The sequence below is a fragment of the Tursiops truncatus genome, chromosome 8 (assembly GCF_011762595.2).
Source record: "Tursiops truncatus isolate mTurTru1 chromosome 8, mTurTru1.mat.Y, whole genome shotgun sequence".
In the NCBI taxonomy this organism is placed as follows: Eukaryota; Metazoa; Chordata; class Mammalia; order Artiodactyla; family Delphinidae; genus Tursiops; species Tursiops truncatus.
The window spans coordinates 105,128,592-105,145,181 of NC_047041.1; the positions used below are offsets into that span (position 1 = coordinate 105,128,592).

A 16,590-nucleotide genomic window follows, 5' to 3' on the forward strand; every position below is an offset into this window, starting at 1 on the left:
ATTTGAGTGTTCTTGCTGGAGTCTGAATCATTCCTTCCAGCTTTGTTGGTATTAATAATAGATTAGAGGGCTTCCCTGGTGGCGCAGTGGTAGAGAGTCCGCCTGCCGATGCAGGGGACACGGATTCGTGCCCCGGTCCGGGAAGATCCCACATGCCGCGGAGCAGCTGGGCCCGTGAGCCATGGCCGCTGAGCCTGTGCGTCCGGAGCCTGTGCTCCGCGACGTGAGAGGCCACAACAATGAGAGGCCCGCGTACCGCAAAAAAAAAAAAAAAAAAAAAAAATAGATTAGAGGCCATATTTTTGAGACAGACCATGGTGGTAGTCGAGAGATACTATTTCCAAGGATTGCATAATGTACAGAATTCCTCTGAATATACCTTAGTCTTCTTGGACTGCAGAACATCAAGTACCTGTCTTTGGTGTGTGTGTATATACATATGATGTGTTTATTTTTCATTGTGCAGACCTTGCACATATTCCGTTAGATTTATCCCTGAGGATTTCATGGGTTTTGATGATGTTATAATAAGTGGTATTTTTAAAAATTTCAATTTCCAGTTTATTTCTAGTATTTACAAGTATTGTGCATTTTTATATGTTGACCTTGTATCCTGCAACTTTGCTAATAAACTCATTTTTATTCTTGTAACTGTTTTGCGGATTCATTTTCCACATTAATAACCAGGTCATCTGCAAATACCGTTTTATTGCTTTTCCAGTTCATATGATTTTGGTTTCATTTTTCTTGTCTTATTACAGTGACTAGGAGTTCCGATACAGTGTTGAATAAAAGTTGCGAGAGCAGACATCCTTGCTTTGTTCCTGACCTTAGGGAGAATGCATTGCGTGTTGTCAGCTCTCCGTTTTTTGTAAATGCTCTGTATGTGAGGTTGAGGCAGTTTCCTTCCATTCCTAGATTGCTGAGGTTTCCGTATATACATGATGAATATCGTCAGCTGCCTTTTCTTTGTCTTTCGAGATGATATTATGGTTTTTCTTTTCAGTTCATCGATACAGTGAATTTCATTGGTTTTTCAAACATTGACCCAACCTTACGTTCTTGGGATAAGCCCTACTTGTCACGATATCCTGTTCGTTTAATTGATTATTGATCTCCTGATACTTCGTTAAGGAATTCTGCATCTGTGTCTCTGAGGGATATTGGTTTGCAGTTTTCTTATTATATGTTTCTCTGGTTTAGGTATCAAGATGATTCCGGCCTCGTAGAATGAGTTAGGCGGTTTTTTTCCTTCACTATTTTGGAATAGTTTGTGTAGAATTGGTATTTTTTTCATAAATGCTTGATCGGATTCACTAGTGAAGCCATTTAGGGTAGAGATTTTATGTGTGTGCATGTATGGGTGGGTAGGAAGGTTTGTAACTACAAATTTGAGTTTTAATAGATTCGGGTTATCTGTTTCTTACTGAGTGGCTTTCATAAATTGTGTCTTTCTAGAAATTAGACTACTTTATGCAAGTTGCTTAAAGTTGTTCACAGTTTACCCTTGTTGCTATCCTTTCAATGTCTATAGGATCTGTACTGATGTCCCCTCTTTCATTCTTGACATTGGTGGTTTATGTCTTCTCTTTTTTCTTGATCACTCTGGTTAGTCAATTTTATTGATATCTATGAAGAAATTGATTTTAGTTTCATTGTTTTATTTTCTGTTTTTTTGGTTTCCATTTCATTGATTTCTGCTCCTTTGTTTTCTTCTTTCTGCTTCATTGATTCCTAATTTAATTCTGTTGAGGTCAGAGAACATACTTTGTATGATTTCAGTCACTTTGAGTATGCTGAGACTCGTCTGCCTTGAAGAGTGTTCCATATCCCCTTGAAAAGAATGTATTGTGCTGTTGGATGGAGTGTTACATAAAATGTCAGTTAGGTTAGGTTGGTTGATAGCGTTATTTAAGGCTTCTCTATCCTTACTGGGGTTGGTTGGTTGTCTGTTTTGGCTTCCTCCTTCAATCAGTTACTGAATAATTGAGAGAGGAGGGTTGAGGTCTCTGACTAATTGTGCGTTTGTCTCTTTCTCCTTTCAGCCTGTCAGTTACTGCTTTGCTTATCGGTTCTTTTAAAACTATTTTTTAATTCACTGGACTGACTTGGAAATTAACAGATGTTTTGTTAAGGAGATTTGGAAAGCAAAGTGTTAAAAATACAATTAAAGACAGCCAGAGATATTGTTAATGAGTAGAGTTAGATGGATCCTTCAAACTTGTTCATGAGTCGTGATTATTATGTATAAAAGCTATTTCAGAAAAGTAATGTGTAGTCAGTTATGATTTTATCATGGTTGTTAAATACGTTAAATTTATACACACAAGAGAGTCATAGAGTTTTAATGGCATAATTCCTTTTGTATAAAATTTTGCCAGCAAATTTATAAGGTAGTAAATAAGAGATCAAGTTATTTTGAAATTATAAGCAATCACGTTGTCGTTAGCTTATCAGCCTTTGAGAATATGTAACAGATTAAAAATCCAGTTTAAAGATGCTATAAACGGTCCTTGTGGCTGCTTTCATGGGCTTTTTCCTGAGCTGATCGTCCCTGATTATTGAAAGCAGACACTGGCGTACGGGGACATGAACCACGAGTGGATCGGCAACGAGTGGCTGCCCAGCCTGGGCCTCCCGCAGTACCGCAGCTACTTCATGGAGTGCCTCGTGGACGCGCGGATGCTCGACCACTTGACCAAGAAAGACCTTCGCGGGCAGCTGAAAATGGTCGATAGTTTTCACAGGTTAGTCGCCGTAAGTAGTTCTTGCTAATTGGCTGGGAGACGTTTGACTGTTGCCCGGTCTAAATTTTTTCTTTTTTTTTCTTTTTCTCTTGGAAATAGAAACAGTTTCCAGTGTGGAATTATGTGCCTGCGAAGGTTAAATTATGACCGGAAAGAACTGGAAAGAAAAAGAGAAGAAAGCCAGAATGAACTGAAAGGTTAGTACAGTCGTGTTTCTTGCTTCCCAGTGTACTAGCAGCCTCAGTGATTTCCTGTTCTAAAGAAAAAAATCAGGAAATGCTTTAAGTGGAGAAAACGTGTCTGGCATCGTTACAGAGGAGGGAGTGTTTTTAAGATCCTCCTCTGTGGCCAGAGCACTTGTGCCTGTGTCCTGTGCTCAGTCTATAGGTTAAGTGTCTCAAGGTAAACATTCTTCCCATGACTCTAGGGATTTCCTGTTACTATGACACGTGTCCTGTTTCACTCAGAAATGCTGCTACACACTGTAGATCATTCCAGAGCCGAAAAGAACGAGACCTGCTGTTCACTCATTTGATTTAAGTGTGAAAAACGCTGCTCTGGCCGTCTGTCAAAGGACTTGAGGAGTGCAGAGGAGAGCAGCGCGTGGCTCTCCTCCCAGGCTGGGGCAAGCGGGCCTTGAAGGTGCAGTGGGAGCCGCTTAGCCAGGGAGGATGGCAGAGGCATTTCAGCTAGAAGGCGGGTGCGGAGGCCTGGGAGGACGTGGGCTGTCCCACTGGGAGATGTCAGATGCTTGTCTCCGAGGGGGAGCGTCTCACTCTGTGCGCCTCTCAGTGATCAGGTAGTGATTAAGCTCGATGCAAAACCTCCCAGCATTTTCAGAAATAAATCTAATAATATTAAGAGTAATAGTAATAGTAAGACTTAGGGAACGAGTCCAGGCACTTTCAAAGGTCACTTTATTTAATCCTCGCCACAGCACTGTGAGTGTAAGCGCTGTTTTCATCCCCAGCTTTTACTAAGAAGGAAACTAAAGGTAAAATACGGTTGGGGAGACGTGGCCCATGTGAAGGATGGTTGAGTCGTGATTGAGTTGATGTGAATCATGAGAAAAGGCAGAAGCCAACATCTATATATTCTATACCTTTATCCAGAAAAGGGCATTGGAAATGAAATCTGTGAATCTGTTTCACTTGTTTTCTGTATGGTTTAAATGGTTTAAATCTCCTTACGGTGGATGGGAGCTGCCTTTGAAAGTAATCGGTGATCACCTGCGGCTCTGTGTAGCCCTCCGTCACCTGCGGCTCTGTGTAGCCCTCTATCGCCTGCGGCTCTGTGTCGCTCTCTCTCACCTGCGGCTCTGTGTAGCCCTCCGTCACCTGCGGCTCTGTGTCGCCCTCCGTCGCCTGCGGCTCTGTGTCGCCCTCCGTCGCCTGCGGCTCTGTGTAGCCCTCCGTCGCCTGCGGCTCTGTGTCGCTCTCCGTCACCTGCGGCTCTGTGTAGCCCTCCGTCGCCTGCGGCTCTGTGTCGCTCTCCGTCACCTGCGGCTCTGTGTCGCTCTCCGTCGCCTGCGGCTCTGTGTCGCTCTCTGTCGCCTGCGGCTCTGTGTCGCTCTCTGTCGCCTGCGGCTCTGTGTCGCTCTCTACTAGCACAGACTTAATCATTTATGACTTGGCTTAACATGAAATCTTCCCCCCAAATCTCTAATATGCTGGAGAAGATCTTTAAGTTTCTCTCTTTTTAACAAAAGAGAGACAACAAAAATGGCTTCAAGAAAAAAGGCTTCACAATTATAAGCGAGAGGTTGATGCTGAATTGAGCAGGGTGTCCAGATACGGCGCCAGCTCCTCCTTGGGACGGGAAGAAAGTATATCAGAAGACTCTCGAGTCTGTATCTGAAACGTGTTCGTACCTGGTGGGCGTTCACATCCTTGTGTGTCCTTTTATTTCTGATCCCTGGATCCTCGTTTTCTGTTCTCTAGAAACTAAGTGTACGTAATAACTTCATTCCTCTTGGGTTCACTTGAAGAATGAGTTCTAATGGGACAGTCTCCATTGGAGTGGGGAAGGGCCAAGCCACCAGCGTCTCAGTGCAGGAGGGGCTGGCTGCCCGCCTAACGGCGTCTCCCAGCTTCTGTCAGGAGCTGAAGGGTCAGTTTCGCGGCAGGGATCTTTCCGCCGTGCCTGCAGGGTGTACGTGATGAACACAGCTTTCTGAGGCCACTTTAAAAAGTGTTTTTATTCATCTGCAGATGTGCTTGTTTGGAGCAACGATCGAGTGATTCGCTGGATCCTCTCCATCGGTCTCAAGGAATACGCAAACAACCTCGTAGAGAGCGGTGTGCACGGCGCCCTTCTGGCCTTAGACGAAACCTTCGACTTCAACGCGCTGGCCCTCTTGTTACAGATCCCCACGCAGAACACACAGGTACAGCCCAGATGCCGGGCCTTCACTGGGGCGCAGTGTGTGGTCCGTTCTCCCCATGCAGACATGTTGCTCCCTATCTGAATGGAGACCAAACTTAACAACATCTCAGACCACTAGTAATCTCATTCCATACCAAATCCGTCATATAATAGTTCAAAATCTGTAATGCTTCATTCTACAGTATTTTTGCCTATTGACTTTTCATTTTCCGTTGGAAGCATGAGAGTCTTACAGTAAACACAATAAGGGGAACTTTCATTCAAGTCAGTACTCTGGTAAGAGTGACGTGTATCGAGATTTAGTTCTTCCATGGAAAGAGAAATACTTTGTGTGTCAGATGAAGGTTTTATTAATTTTGTTTCTATGTGTAATTGCAATTCTTGTTGACTCGTGGGCTCATTTGAGAATGAGGACATTTTTTTATTCTTCTACGGAAGATTGTATATCTTTTGCCAGTACCCCGATCTTCCCACCAGCACCAACCCACAGAGCACACTTTTGTATATAATTTCCAAGAGGTCATGGATCCCTCTCCCCAAAAGGCCATCCACGGACTCCATGTTAAACCCCTGATGTAAAATACTGTCAGAGTTTGAGTTTCTTTGTTTTGTTTTGTTTTTAAAGTCTTGGTTTAAAAAGCAGTCCAGAAATGCTGATATTCAAATGAGATTGTTGAAAGCTGTAGGGTGGTGTTGTTTTATGATTTCAGGCTCGTGCTGTCTTGGAAAGAGAGTTTAACAACCTTTTGGTCATGGGGACTGACAGAAGGTTCGATGAAGTAAGTTTTCAGCTTAATTTACATTAATGCAACTTTAAAAGTCATTATCTTATCATACTTGTATGAACCATGTAGTCAGGGTATTTCTTCTAAATGTGGAGACAATTTTACTTTACAAGTTAAGCTTTGCTCTTAAAAATTTATTAACAAATGAGCTATTAAAAAATTAATATCTTTGGACTTCCCTGGTGGCACAGTGGTTAAGAATCCGCCTGCCAATGCAGGGGACACGGGTTCGAGCCCTGGTCCGGGAAGGTCCCACATGCCGCGGAGCAGCTAAGCCCGTGCGCCACAACTACTGAGCCTGCGCTCTAGAGCCCGCGAGCCACAACTACTGAAGCCTGTGCGCCTAGAACCCGTGCTCCACGACAAAAGAAGCCCCCTCGGTGAGAAGCCCGCGCACCACAACGAAGAGTAGCCCCTGCGCACCGCAACTAGGGAAAGCCCGTGGGCAGCAACAAAGACCCAGCATAGCCAAAAATAAATAAATAAAATTAATTTTTAAAAAATGAATGGCTTCAGTAAGATAGGGGTTTGTATTTTTTTTTAATTTTCGCTATTTAACTTTTGATACCCCTCAAAGGTATTTTTTTATATCGTGAAACACTGGTTTCAGCTTAGGAATGAAGTCTAAGTTGTGTTTTGGGGACCAGCTGGATGTCTTACCCTAATCCAGAGCCCCTGTGCTTTGGGGGACTGTTTCATAAGTATATTGGAAAGCACAAAATATTAATTTCCCCTTACACAAAACCATGACTCATTTATTCCCACACTTATCGTTATTCTCTTCATCGGACATTAAGGAAACTTGAGTTTGACAAAGAGAGTAGAAGGGCACCTAAAGCAGCATTTGCTGGCTCTGTCCCAGCAGGAGACAGAATTGTTTACAGCTCGAAAACTGTTTTTAAAGACAAATAAAGACGTGTTATATTATATAGCAAGAAGGTGATTCCTTCAAGATAAGAAGTGAAGCCTGGTAATTGTCAGGAGGAACGTACACCCGGGCGGCCCAGGCAGTCCTGGTTGATGCTCGGTTAGGGTCCCAGCATCAGTGGTACCGGGCCCCCGGCCACTCTCCACAGTTCCCAGCTAATCATATGGTTGTCACGAACGGGGTGAGATAAAGATGCGGTAACAAGCTCAGTCATTTTAAAGGGCTGGTAACTTTATGTTTTTGTCCTTTATTTTTAAATCTGTCTTGTTTTCTGTCCTTTAATTCACCAGGATGATGATAAAAGCTTTAGGAGAGCACCTTCTTGGAGAAAAAAATTTAGACCAAAGGATGTTCGTGGCTTAGCTGCTGGGTCAGCAGAGACTCTCCCCGCAAATTTCCGGGTCCCGTCCTCTCTGTCCTCGCCCTCTGTGCAGCCAAAGAAGATGCAGCTGGACGGTAGGTGATGCAGTGCTGCCCCAGCCGTTGGTAGGCAGCTTGAGCAGCTCCGGGACTGGAACGTTAATAATGATCTAGAATGGCCTGCTTAGTATGTGACAAGGCACTTGAGTACTGTTGCATGCCCAGGTGTAAATGTTTAAAATTCATCCTAACATCTGTTTATAGAAGTTTAACAGTAATAGAGTCTTACTTCTTAAGTTCTTGTCTGGTTGAATATTAGCATACTCTTCTAACTAATAAGACTAAGAATCGTGTGTGTTCTCAGAGCGCTAGATCGACACCCACGCTCGTCAGGATGTGCGTGTGGCAGGCAGCGCTCAGGAGCTGCTTCATAAAATAGCACATAGTCGTTTTCAGACCCCACCAGCTCCCCCTCGACTTCTCTTCACGCTAGAACGGTGACTGAGTCCATTTGAAATAACCTCCACCTTCCTGTCCTCCCTCCGTCCTCACTGTTATTTGTCCCTTGCACGCTGTAGAAGGCCGGGGAGAAGGAAGAAGGTGAGGTTGAGAGAAGTCATCACCCGAGCATGGCTGGGCCCATAGTCATTTCACACCCAGCTCTGCTCTTCCCTTTGACAACCGCTCTGCCAGAGAGCACCGCTAGTTAAGGGTGGGCCCTCAGCGCTGCTATGTCCCCACTCGGCAGCAAAATCAAGACGGACGGCCTGGGTCTGAGTCTGGCCCTGCGGCCTAGGAGGCGCCTTGAGCACCGCTCCTCAGTTTCCCATCTGGGAAAGGGTCGTCTTGGGGCACCCTCCTCCCCGGCTGCCCGTGCCGGTTACACAAGTGATTCACAGAGCGGGTCGCGGCTCAGGAAAGCGCCTGGCACGTCCTCAGTCCCGTGAGGGCGGAGCCCTTAGGGCCGCTGCGGCGCTGCTGTTACTCAGGCCGTCCCCACGCCTGCCGTGGCCGGGCTGCAGGAGAGCGAGGGGTTTTCGAAGTGTGCTGACGGGGTTTGCAGTTTTCTCCTGTTATCAGCCCTTCCCATGCGTAGGTTTGTAAGTTTTGCTCTCACTTGCCTGTATGAAAATCAGAGCAAAGTACATTTAGGGAAGCCTTTGCTAACTAAGCTGGACCCTTTAGTGAGGGCGGTTTACAGATTTGGGTTTTTTTTGGGTTTTTTTTTTGTTTTTTTGCGATACACGGGCCTCTCACTGCTGCGGCCTCTCCCGTTGCGGAGCACAGGCTCCGGACACGCAGGCTCAGCGGCCACGGCTCACGGGCCCAGCCACTGCGCGGCATGTGGGATCCTCCCGGACCGGGGCACGAACCCGCGTCCCCTGCATCGGCAGGCGGACCCTCAACCACTGCGCCACCAGGGAGGCCCCATTTTTACAGATTTTAACCGTAGCTTGGCCTTCAATTTATTGGATAGTCTAAGTGAGTGCTTTCTTATTTTCCTCACTGCTTCATTTCCATTCTCCTCGTTATAAATCGCATTTCGCTGTTAAATGCTCACAGTGATGTTAACATTAGAGTTTTGATAAATTAAAAATACTCCTAGAAAGAGGTGTAGGCAGTATATTATATGGGAGATGACTTTTTACCCTTGTGTGATAAGGAAGGCATAAACTATTAAAATGGGTTGTTTTCATGGCTTTTGAAGGCAAAAAGTGCAGCAGGTCCCTGGGGTTCTTAGGATCAGAAGGATTTAGAAAGATGCTGTGCGGGACTTCCCCAGTGGCCCAGTGGTTAAGGCGCCACGCTTCCAGTGCAGGGGGCGCGGGTTCGATCCCTGGTCGGGAACTAAGGCTGTGTGCCACGTGGTGTGGCCAAATATAAATAAATAAAGTAAAATAAAGTGTCCAAATCAATGGCTTTAAAAACAAAAAGATCTGCTCCGATCAGCAGCGCCAGCCGTCTTAAGCCCTTTCTGGAACCGCGGCCAAATATTGGTCAAATGTGTTCTGGGTGGACCTGTGGGGAAACGAAAAATGTTGAATTGGGAGCAGCGGATTAATGCTAGGGGTTATGGAAATTTCTTACTCAGTTTAAAGCGGGGTGAGGGCTTACCTATTGGGCCCCGCAGCCTGTTTCTTGACAAGAAAAAAATCGTCAGTGGTGACATCCTTTCGGGTGGAAGCTGACACTGGGCTTCTTCCGCTTTGTTAGCTACATCCCCGTCCTCTGCCCTCTGCCCTCTGTCGAAGCCGCTGCGGAAGGCTCCCAGGGGAGAGAGAGCAGGCGGGTCCCCCTGGGGCAACAGAGCGCGGGGCCTCCGGGCCATCGGTGCTGGGCTTCAGTCCCCTTGGCGGGGCCCGTCACGTGGCCGCTGTCACTGTTGCCCGACTACCGTCCTCGCGGATACAGCGAAAGAGAAGTCCAGGCGCTCTCTGAATCTAGAGGGTTTAAGGAGGGACCACGTGGTCACGCTGAGTAGTCGTCACCCACCGTGCAGGCGTTTCTCTGTCATCTGACTGTGGCTGCTGCTGTAGTGTGACCTCCCTGTGCCCCCCAGGGTGGCGGAGGTGAAGGGAACCCTCACGTGGTGGCCCTTAGGCTCCCTTTCTCTGGCTCGTCCGCCCCTCCCCCTCTGGTGGTTTCCCCCAGAGCCCTCAGGAGGTGGCCGCTGTGGATGTGAGTGCGTGTCCGTCCTTGTGCCCCCGTGTGGCGTCCCACCACTAACCGCACGCTGTGTTTGCACGCTTCCTCCCTCCTGTGCTTGTCGGACCAGGCAGCGTGGCGGGAGCGCAGAGGCTGGACTCCGCTGCAGTCAGGACTTACTCCTGCTGAGCCAACGCCGGTGAGTACAGGGCGGCCCTGGCCCCGGCCCGCAGGTGCGGGGAGGCCACGCCCTGGCGCCGGAGCGTCCGGGGGGATGGGGCGGCAGGAGAGCGGAAGGTGACCTTGGCGCTTAGCTGCCGCCGGGAGTGGTCAGTGCACGGCCCGGGTCTCCGTCGCGTTGCCCTGCGTGGTGGTGTCGCTCCCGCGTCAGCGGTGCTGCAGCACCGTGTCTTGCGTGCACATTCTCGAAGGGAACAAGCCCCAAAGCATCAGGGTTCACGAGGCTGCACCGCCGTGTGCCTCTCAGTCCAGAGGCCCGTCTTTAAAACGAAACTGCGCTGGCATCTCGGGGTCGGCCGCTGCTGAGGGGCCACCCTTGCTTTGCAGGTGGTGCTGTGGGTGGGTGTGGGCCCGGGAGCCCAGCCTTCCCCTCGCTGCTCTCAGGGTTCTGTTGTCACGTCTCAGGTGGAATGCATGATTGGTTTTCTTATTAGTAGCTTTTAGATGTGTGTCAAAAGAAAGTCAGTCAAGGAATTCTCTCCGTGATCCGCTTGGTCCTTGATACTTACCTACGTTCTAAAAGCAGCCAAAGCACAGAACGCAGGGCTTGGGGACGGTCGTGGAGGGGTAGGAGCTCGGGCACTTGAAGCTGTCTCGAGACTGACTCGTTTGCTTTTACTTTATTTTCCAGTTTACCCACACTACTTCTACAGATGATTATGCAGCATTTTGAATCCAGCGAAGACTACATTTTGAGCTCAACGGAATCTTTAATCTGTTAATACTTGTTATATGGACCCTAAGATATTTTATTACAGAGTTTTTAATTAGTGAAAAATTCATGAATACCATAGAGAAAATATTTTAGAATTTAATGTTTCTTATATTTATGTAAACTTATGACTTCATTTATATAGTTACTTACTTTTTCATGTATATCCAGGCTATAAATATCCTTTCAGATCAATTCATGTTCTTATATCTGATATTAGTCTTTCAAAGGAATGTACTGTAATGCTTGTATGTATAAATCCTATGAACAAATATAGGGCTTTTGTAAATTATGCATTTATTGTAATTATTCTTGTTTAATTTTTTAATGATAAACCATGACAGAGCAAAGGATTTTACCGCGTTTGTAAAATCATGACACAGTGTGCATTACCCTTTACAAAATGTAACCTAGCCCAACAATCATTTTGAAAGAAGCCAACTTACTTTCAAGCAATTGTTGTTGTATTTTAATGACTGACCTTAGCTATCCTTTTTCTAGCAAGAAATGCTTTACTCTGTAGCGTGAAGAGATCAAAAATACGGGGTGTTAAAGACCAGCTTCTAATCAAATTTGGACTGAAGGGATCATTAGAACGCTCTGAAAATCCCTTCGGACCGGTGGTGAGCTCTCCCGTAGCCTGGCCTCTGTGGATCCGGACACCTCGTCTTGGGTGGCTGGCAGAAGCCGCGAGCTGGGGGAAGAGCGACTCCGGTGGGGGGGTGGGGCCTGGGCCCCCGCGGCCCGCCGCGCCCGCCCCCTTCCCCGCCCCCTTCCCCGCCCCCGTCCTGGGAAGCCGGGTCAAGGGCGCCGACTCTTAGAGGACCAATCACGAAGCACTGCACTCGCTGAGGAGACACTGGCGCACGCGGAAGGTGAAGGCACTGAGATGCTGAGAATAATGTAGTGCGGCTCTAATCAAGGCCTTATTTTTCTGATGTAAATCATCCTTTTACATTTGTCTGTAAACATGTTTAAAGAATGGACCTAGCCGTACATTTTTAGATTTTGACGATATAGCCATTTTGGATTGCATAAGTAGCAAATGTAACTTCTACTTTTTAATGGCATATTAAAAAGCCAGCAGGAGACGTGTTCAGATCATGGCGCATTAGTTATTACGCAGCTGCTGTACCGGCGGACAGAGATGGCGTGGCTTTTTACCTTCGGGCTCTGCCTTTAATTTACTTGTACAGTTCGCTGTTACCGTTCTGATTTTCTATTCATCTTTTGTGAACTTCCCGATTATGTAACAAAGTGTGTACAGTCTACTTTTGAACTATTTTTATCACAGTATTATTTATTGCTTTCTTTCAATAAAGTACTGAAGCAGAATTTTCCACTGCCAATACAGAGTACGAGGGTAAGCTGTGCTCCTGGTGAGAACTGACCGCAGCTGTTGCGTCTCCCGCTCCAGGCCGACTGATTGGAGCCGGTGTCGTCATATGGAAATTCTGTTGTAGGAATGGACGGACAGACTGAAAAGGCTGGACGATGGGAGTGTAGGGTCAGGTGTCCTCCAGAGGGGGACCAGGTGTTCGTGCCCTCGGTTCTGGAGGCCAGAGGCGCCCTCTCATCAGTACCTACGGGGAGCCGGGCCCTGGAAGCCTCTGCTGCCACAGGCACCGGGCCGATTGTCGGCAACAGCGTGGCGCTGTGTAGGCTCACCTGTGGAGTCCAGGGATGGGGCGGCCGAGGGCAACCCAGACCTGGACCCGAAGGAGGACACCCGGGGCTGTGCGTGTGCTCGCGTGCAGGTGTGTGGGTGTGGGTGCTTTTTAATGTTTTTTTTTAGTCAGCAAATTTTATTCACATATTCCATAGAAACAGGAATGTAGCAAGGGAGTTAGGGAAGTATGAAAAAAGATTTTTAACGCAGAATCGTAATCACAGCACTGGGTACATCTGGGAGCAGGCTCTCCCCCCGCATCAGGCTCCCCCCGCATCAGGCACGGCAGCCACACCTGTCCGATGCCCCTGTGCCGCCACAGCCCTGGGCACGCTCAGGGCAGCCGGAACAGCAGCTCTTGCAGGAGGTGCGTTCTTAGGAGCCACTGGTGGGGCAGCAGCAGCTGGGATCTGTTCCAAGCTGAGGTGAGGCCAGAGCCGGAGCCAGTGGCGAAGCAGAGGCACTCGTGCTGGTGGCGGCGCGCGCGCGCGCGTTCCTCAGTTCCGCCGCCTCTGGGCGGGCTTGGTGTCCTGCTCTTCCCGCGTGGCCACACAAGGGTCCCAGGGCTGTGTCCTTCCAGATTCATGGCCTCTGTGATAACCCAAGCCAAGTCCTGAGTCACATCCAGGGTCAGTGTGGCAGAGGGGTGGGAACACCCAAGCTGGAGGGCTGAAAGTGGATCCCCAGGGGACAGCCGGGCACTAGTGGGTGGCAGGGTGGGTGCAGGTGGCTGCTCCCGAAGGGCCACTGCAGACGGCACTAGGACGAGAGCACGGACGCCTTAGCTCACTAGGTGACGTTTCCCGCCCTCACCACCACGAAGGTGTTTCTGCCATCAGGTCTGAGGACGCAGCAAGCCTGGTGACTGCCACCACCCTACTTGGGCCCTGTTGGGTGGGCACTGCTGACCATGGCCTCGGTTTCATTCCTGTCCCGACTGTCCCTCCAGGGCTGACGGGCTCCCTTTCTGAATGGCACATGTGTTGTTTATGTGGATGAATGCGTTCCTGCTTGTTTCTGTGAACATAGCTGTCAGGTCATGGAGTGTTTCCCTCTTTAGAACCTGTGCTTTGCTCGTCTTCCAGTTTAACTTAGGAGCGGCCTTATTTTCTGCATTTCCTAGTTCTCAGGGTTAACTTAAGCGTGAGATTGAAAACCACAGAGTGCTTTTCTCATCTCACACTCCATTTCTGCCTGAACAAAGCCAAGCGAGCCTTGCGTATCTGAAAGATTCTGGAAACGGAGTCATGCCTGATTCATAAGCTGCAGGTGTTTTATGACAACTTGTCTCATTGATTCCACTTAGGCCTTAAAAACAAGTGTCGACGGAGAAATACCCAAAGAAAGCAGTAAGAAGACGTTTCTGTAGTTTTGCTTCTCTTAGAACACTCGTTAGCCATGCTTCTCAGGTCTGCTCCCTTCACAGCCAGTGCCCAGGGCTTTGCCCATCACGGGGATGGGAGGGAAGTCAGTCTGCAGTCCAGGTATGGTCACGTTAAAGGGGGTCTTGACTCTTCCCACCATTAGAAACTCTTTGTTAGGCTACACATCCTACCCTTAAGGATCTAAGTTTCCTGTCACGCGTTTTTGAGGTCACTGTGGTTTTAGTTTTTGTTCTTTGCCTTTTACGAGCTAAGTCCTCTCCTCACCCAAGATGGGTTTCCGGGGTATCCGGAAGAGTCCGTCTTTCCTGTGTTCTTGCCAGATAGATGAGTAGGTGCATATCCAAGTGCTACCACAGTTGCTGTTGTAACTACCCACGTGTCATTCGGTACATTTCTATAAATTTGTTTACTTTTATTTTTGGCTGCATTGGATCTTCGTTGCTGCGTGCAGGCTTTCTCTAGTTGCGGCGAGTGGGGGCTACTCTTCGTTGCGGTGCGCGGGCTTCTCATTGCGGTGGCTTCTCTTGTTGCGGAGCACGGGCTCTAGGCGCGTGGGCTTCCGTAGTTGTGGCACGAGGGCTCAGTAGTCGTGGCTCACAGGCTCTGTAGCGCAGGCTCAGTAGTTGTGGCCCACGGGCTTAGTTGCTCCGTGGCATGTGGGATCTTCCTGGACCAGGGCTCGAACCCGTGTCCCCTGCACTGGCAGGCGGATTCTTAACCGCTGTGCCACCAAGGAAGTCCTCAATACATTTCTAAATATCGCAGATCCTTTTGTTTCTTACATTTCCTTGGCTTAATCCCTTGGTGAGAATGGGTAGCCGGTGCCATTGCTGTTTCATGTCCTGGACTCAGCGGGGCACCTTTTCAAGTACTGCTGTCTGAGACCAGCACTGTGTGCAGCCCTATGCCCAGCGTGCAGGTGCAGTGGGAGAGGAGGTGGGCCAGGTCCTTGCGGAGGCTCGAGGGGAGGGTCCATTCTCTCTTCCAGTGTTCGGTGGTTGCTGGCTTCCGTGGCCGTGGCCGCATCCTTCCAGTCTGCTCTGTCTTCACGTGGCCTCTCTGAGTGTCTCATCTTCTGTCTCTTTATAAGAACACCTCTCATTGGCCCACCCAGGTAATCCAAGGCGATCTCATCTCAAGATCCTTAATTACATCTACAAAGATCACTTTGCCAAATAAAGTCACATTCACCAGTTCCAGAGATGTGCACAGACGTATCTTTGTGGGACCACCACCATCAGGCACTCTGGAGAAGACCCTGCTGCCCTGGAGATACCAGGATGGCTAGAACTGGCCCTGCCCAGGGACTGCCCTCTAGTGGGGACTGGACCCTCAACATCCCATGAAGGGCGCTGTGAGCAGAGAGCAGGGGGCTGGGCTGGGACGTGGGGGGAAGGACCATCAGACGGCTCACAGTGACCTGGCAGGTGCTGGCAGAGACTGGCCAGGTAGAACATGGAAAATATTTTAAAATAATCAAAATGACCCGTGGCGTGCAAACAGGTTTGACTGGTAGGAGAAGTATTCTTCCAACTGGAGTGTGTCGAGTGTCCCTAGCTGCAAAGGTAGACCGACAGGCTCTGCTCTATTAAAAAGTGATTTGGGGACTTACCTGGTGGCACAGTGGTTAAGAATCCGCCTGCCAATGCAGAGGACACGGGTTTGAGCCCTGGTCCGGGAAGGTCCCACGTGCCGCGGAGCAGCTAAGCCCGTGCGCCACAAGTACTGAGCTTGCACGCCACAACTACTGAAGCCTGCGCACCTAGGGCCCATACTCCGCAACAAAGAGAAGCCACCGCAATGAGAAGCCCATGCACTGCAACGAACAGTAGCCCCAGCTCGCTGCGACTAGAGAAAGCCGCGCGCAGCAACAAAGACCCAATGCAGCCAAAAATAAAATAAATGAAATAAATAAATTTATAAAAAAAAAAAAAGAAAACGTAACGGAGGAATTGTAGTATTACACTACCTATAGGGCCGAAGAGATTTTAGTCATCAATTCTCCAACATCTTAATTTTTTAAATTCAATATTTATTTATTTGGTTGCATCGGGTCTTAGTTGTGGCAGGCAGGCTCCTTAGTTGCAGCAGGCAGGCTCCTTAGCTGTGGCATGCAAACTCAGTTGTGGCATGCATGTGGGATCTAGTTCCCGGACCAGGGATCGAACCCGGGGCCCCTGCATTGGGAGTGTGGAGTCTTAACCACCGAACCACCAGGGAAGTCCCCACCTTACTTTCTTTTTAATGTTTTATTTTAATCAAAGTAATAACGTGTATATCACTTAAGTGAGACCCCAGCGGCCCCACTCTTTGACTTCCCCTTCTGTGGTCCATGTGCAGCTGGGTTAACTGTTTCCTCTAGTTGCTTCCTTACTCCTAAGTAATTTGTGCTTAATGTGGCCCCTTGATTCACCAATTTTATTTATTTATTTATAAATTTATTTGTTTTTATTTTTGGCAGCGTTGGGTCTCTGTTGCCGCGTGCGGGCTTTTTCTAGTTGTGGTGGCTTCTCTTGTTGCGGAGCACGGGCTCTAGGCGTGTGGGCTTCAGTAGTTGTGGCTCTCGGGCTCAGTAGTTGTGGCACACGGGCCTAGTTGCTCCGCGGCATGTGGGATCTTCCCGGGCCAGGGCTTGAATCCATGTTCCCTGCACCGGCAGGTGGATTCTTAACCACTGCGCCATCAGGGAAGCCCTTGATTCACCAATTTTAGACTTTGCAGATTGGCAACTCT

The 16,590-nt window shown here is 48.5% G+C and overlaps 1 protein-coding gene across 4 annotated transcripts in view; it reads left to right on the forward strand.

Moving 5' to 3' along the window:
* PPFIA1 (PTPRF interacting protein alpha 1) overlaps nt 1-12,152 on the forward strand; it is an 89,356-nt gene extending 77,204 nt beyond the window's left edge. For 3 of the 4 annotated variants that reach the window (XM_073809324.1, XM_073809323.1, XM_033861356.2), the window contains 7 exons: nt 2,572-2,747; nt 2,847-2,944; nt 4,958-5,133; nt 5,843-5,911; nt 7,136-7,301; nt 9,982-10,050; nt 10,723-12,152. In XM_073809324.1, coding sequence (XP_073665425.1) covers nt 2,572-2,747; nt 2,847-2,944; nt 4,958-5,133; nt 5,843-5,911; nt 7,136-7,301; nt 9,982-10,040 — 744 coding nt within the window. In that variant the 3' untranslated portion in view covers nt 10,041-10,050; nt 10,723-12,152. Of the gene's footprint in view, nt 1-2,568; nt 2,748-2,846; nt 2,945-4,957; nt 5,134-5,842; nt 5,912-7,135; nt 7,302-9,981; nt 10,051-10,722 lie in introns of all 4 variants that reach the window. The other variant, XM_073809322.1, reaches the window with a different exon arrangement.
* The last annotated feature ends 4,438 nt before the right edge of the window (nt 12,153-16,590 follow it).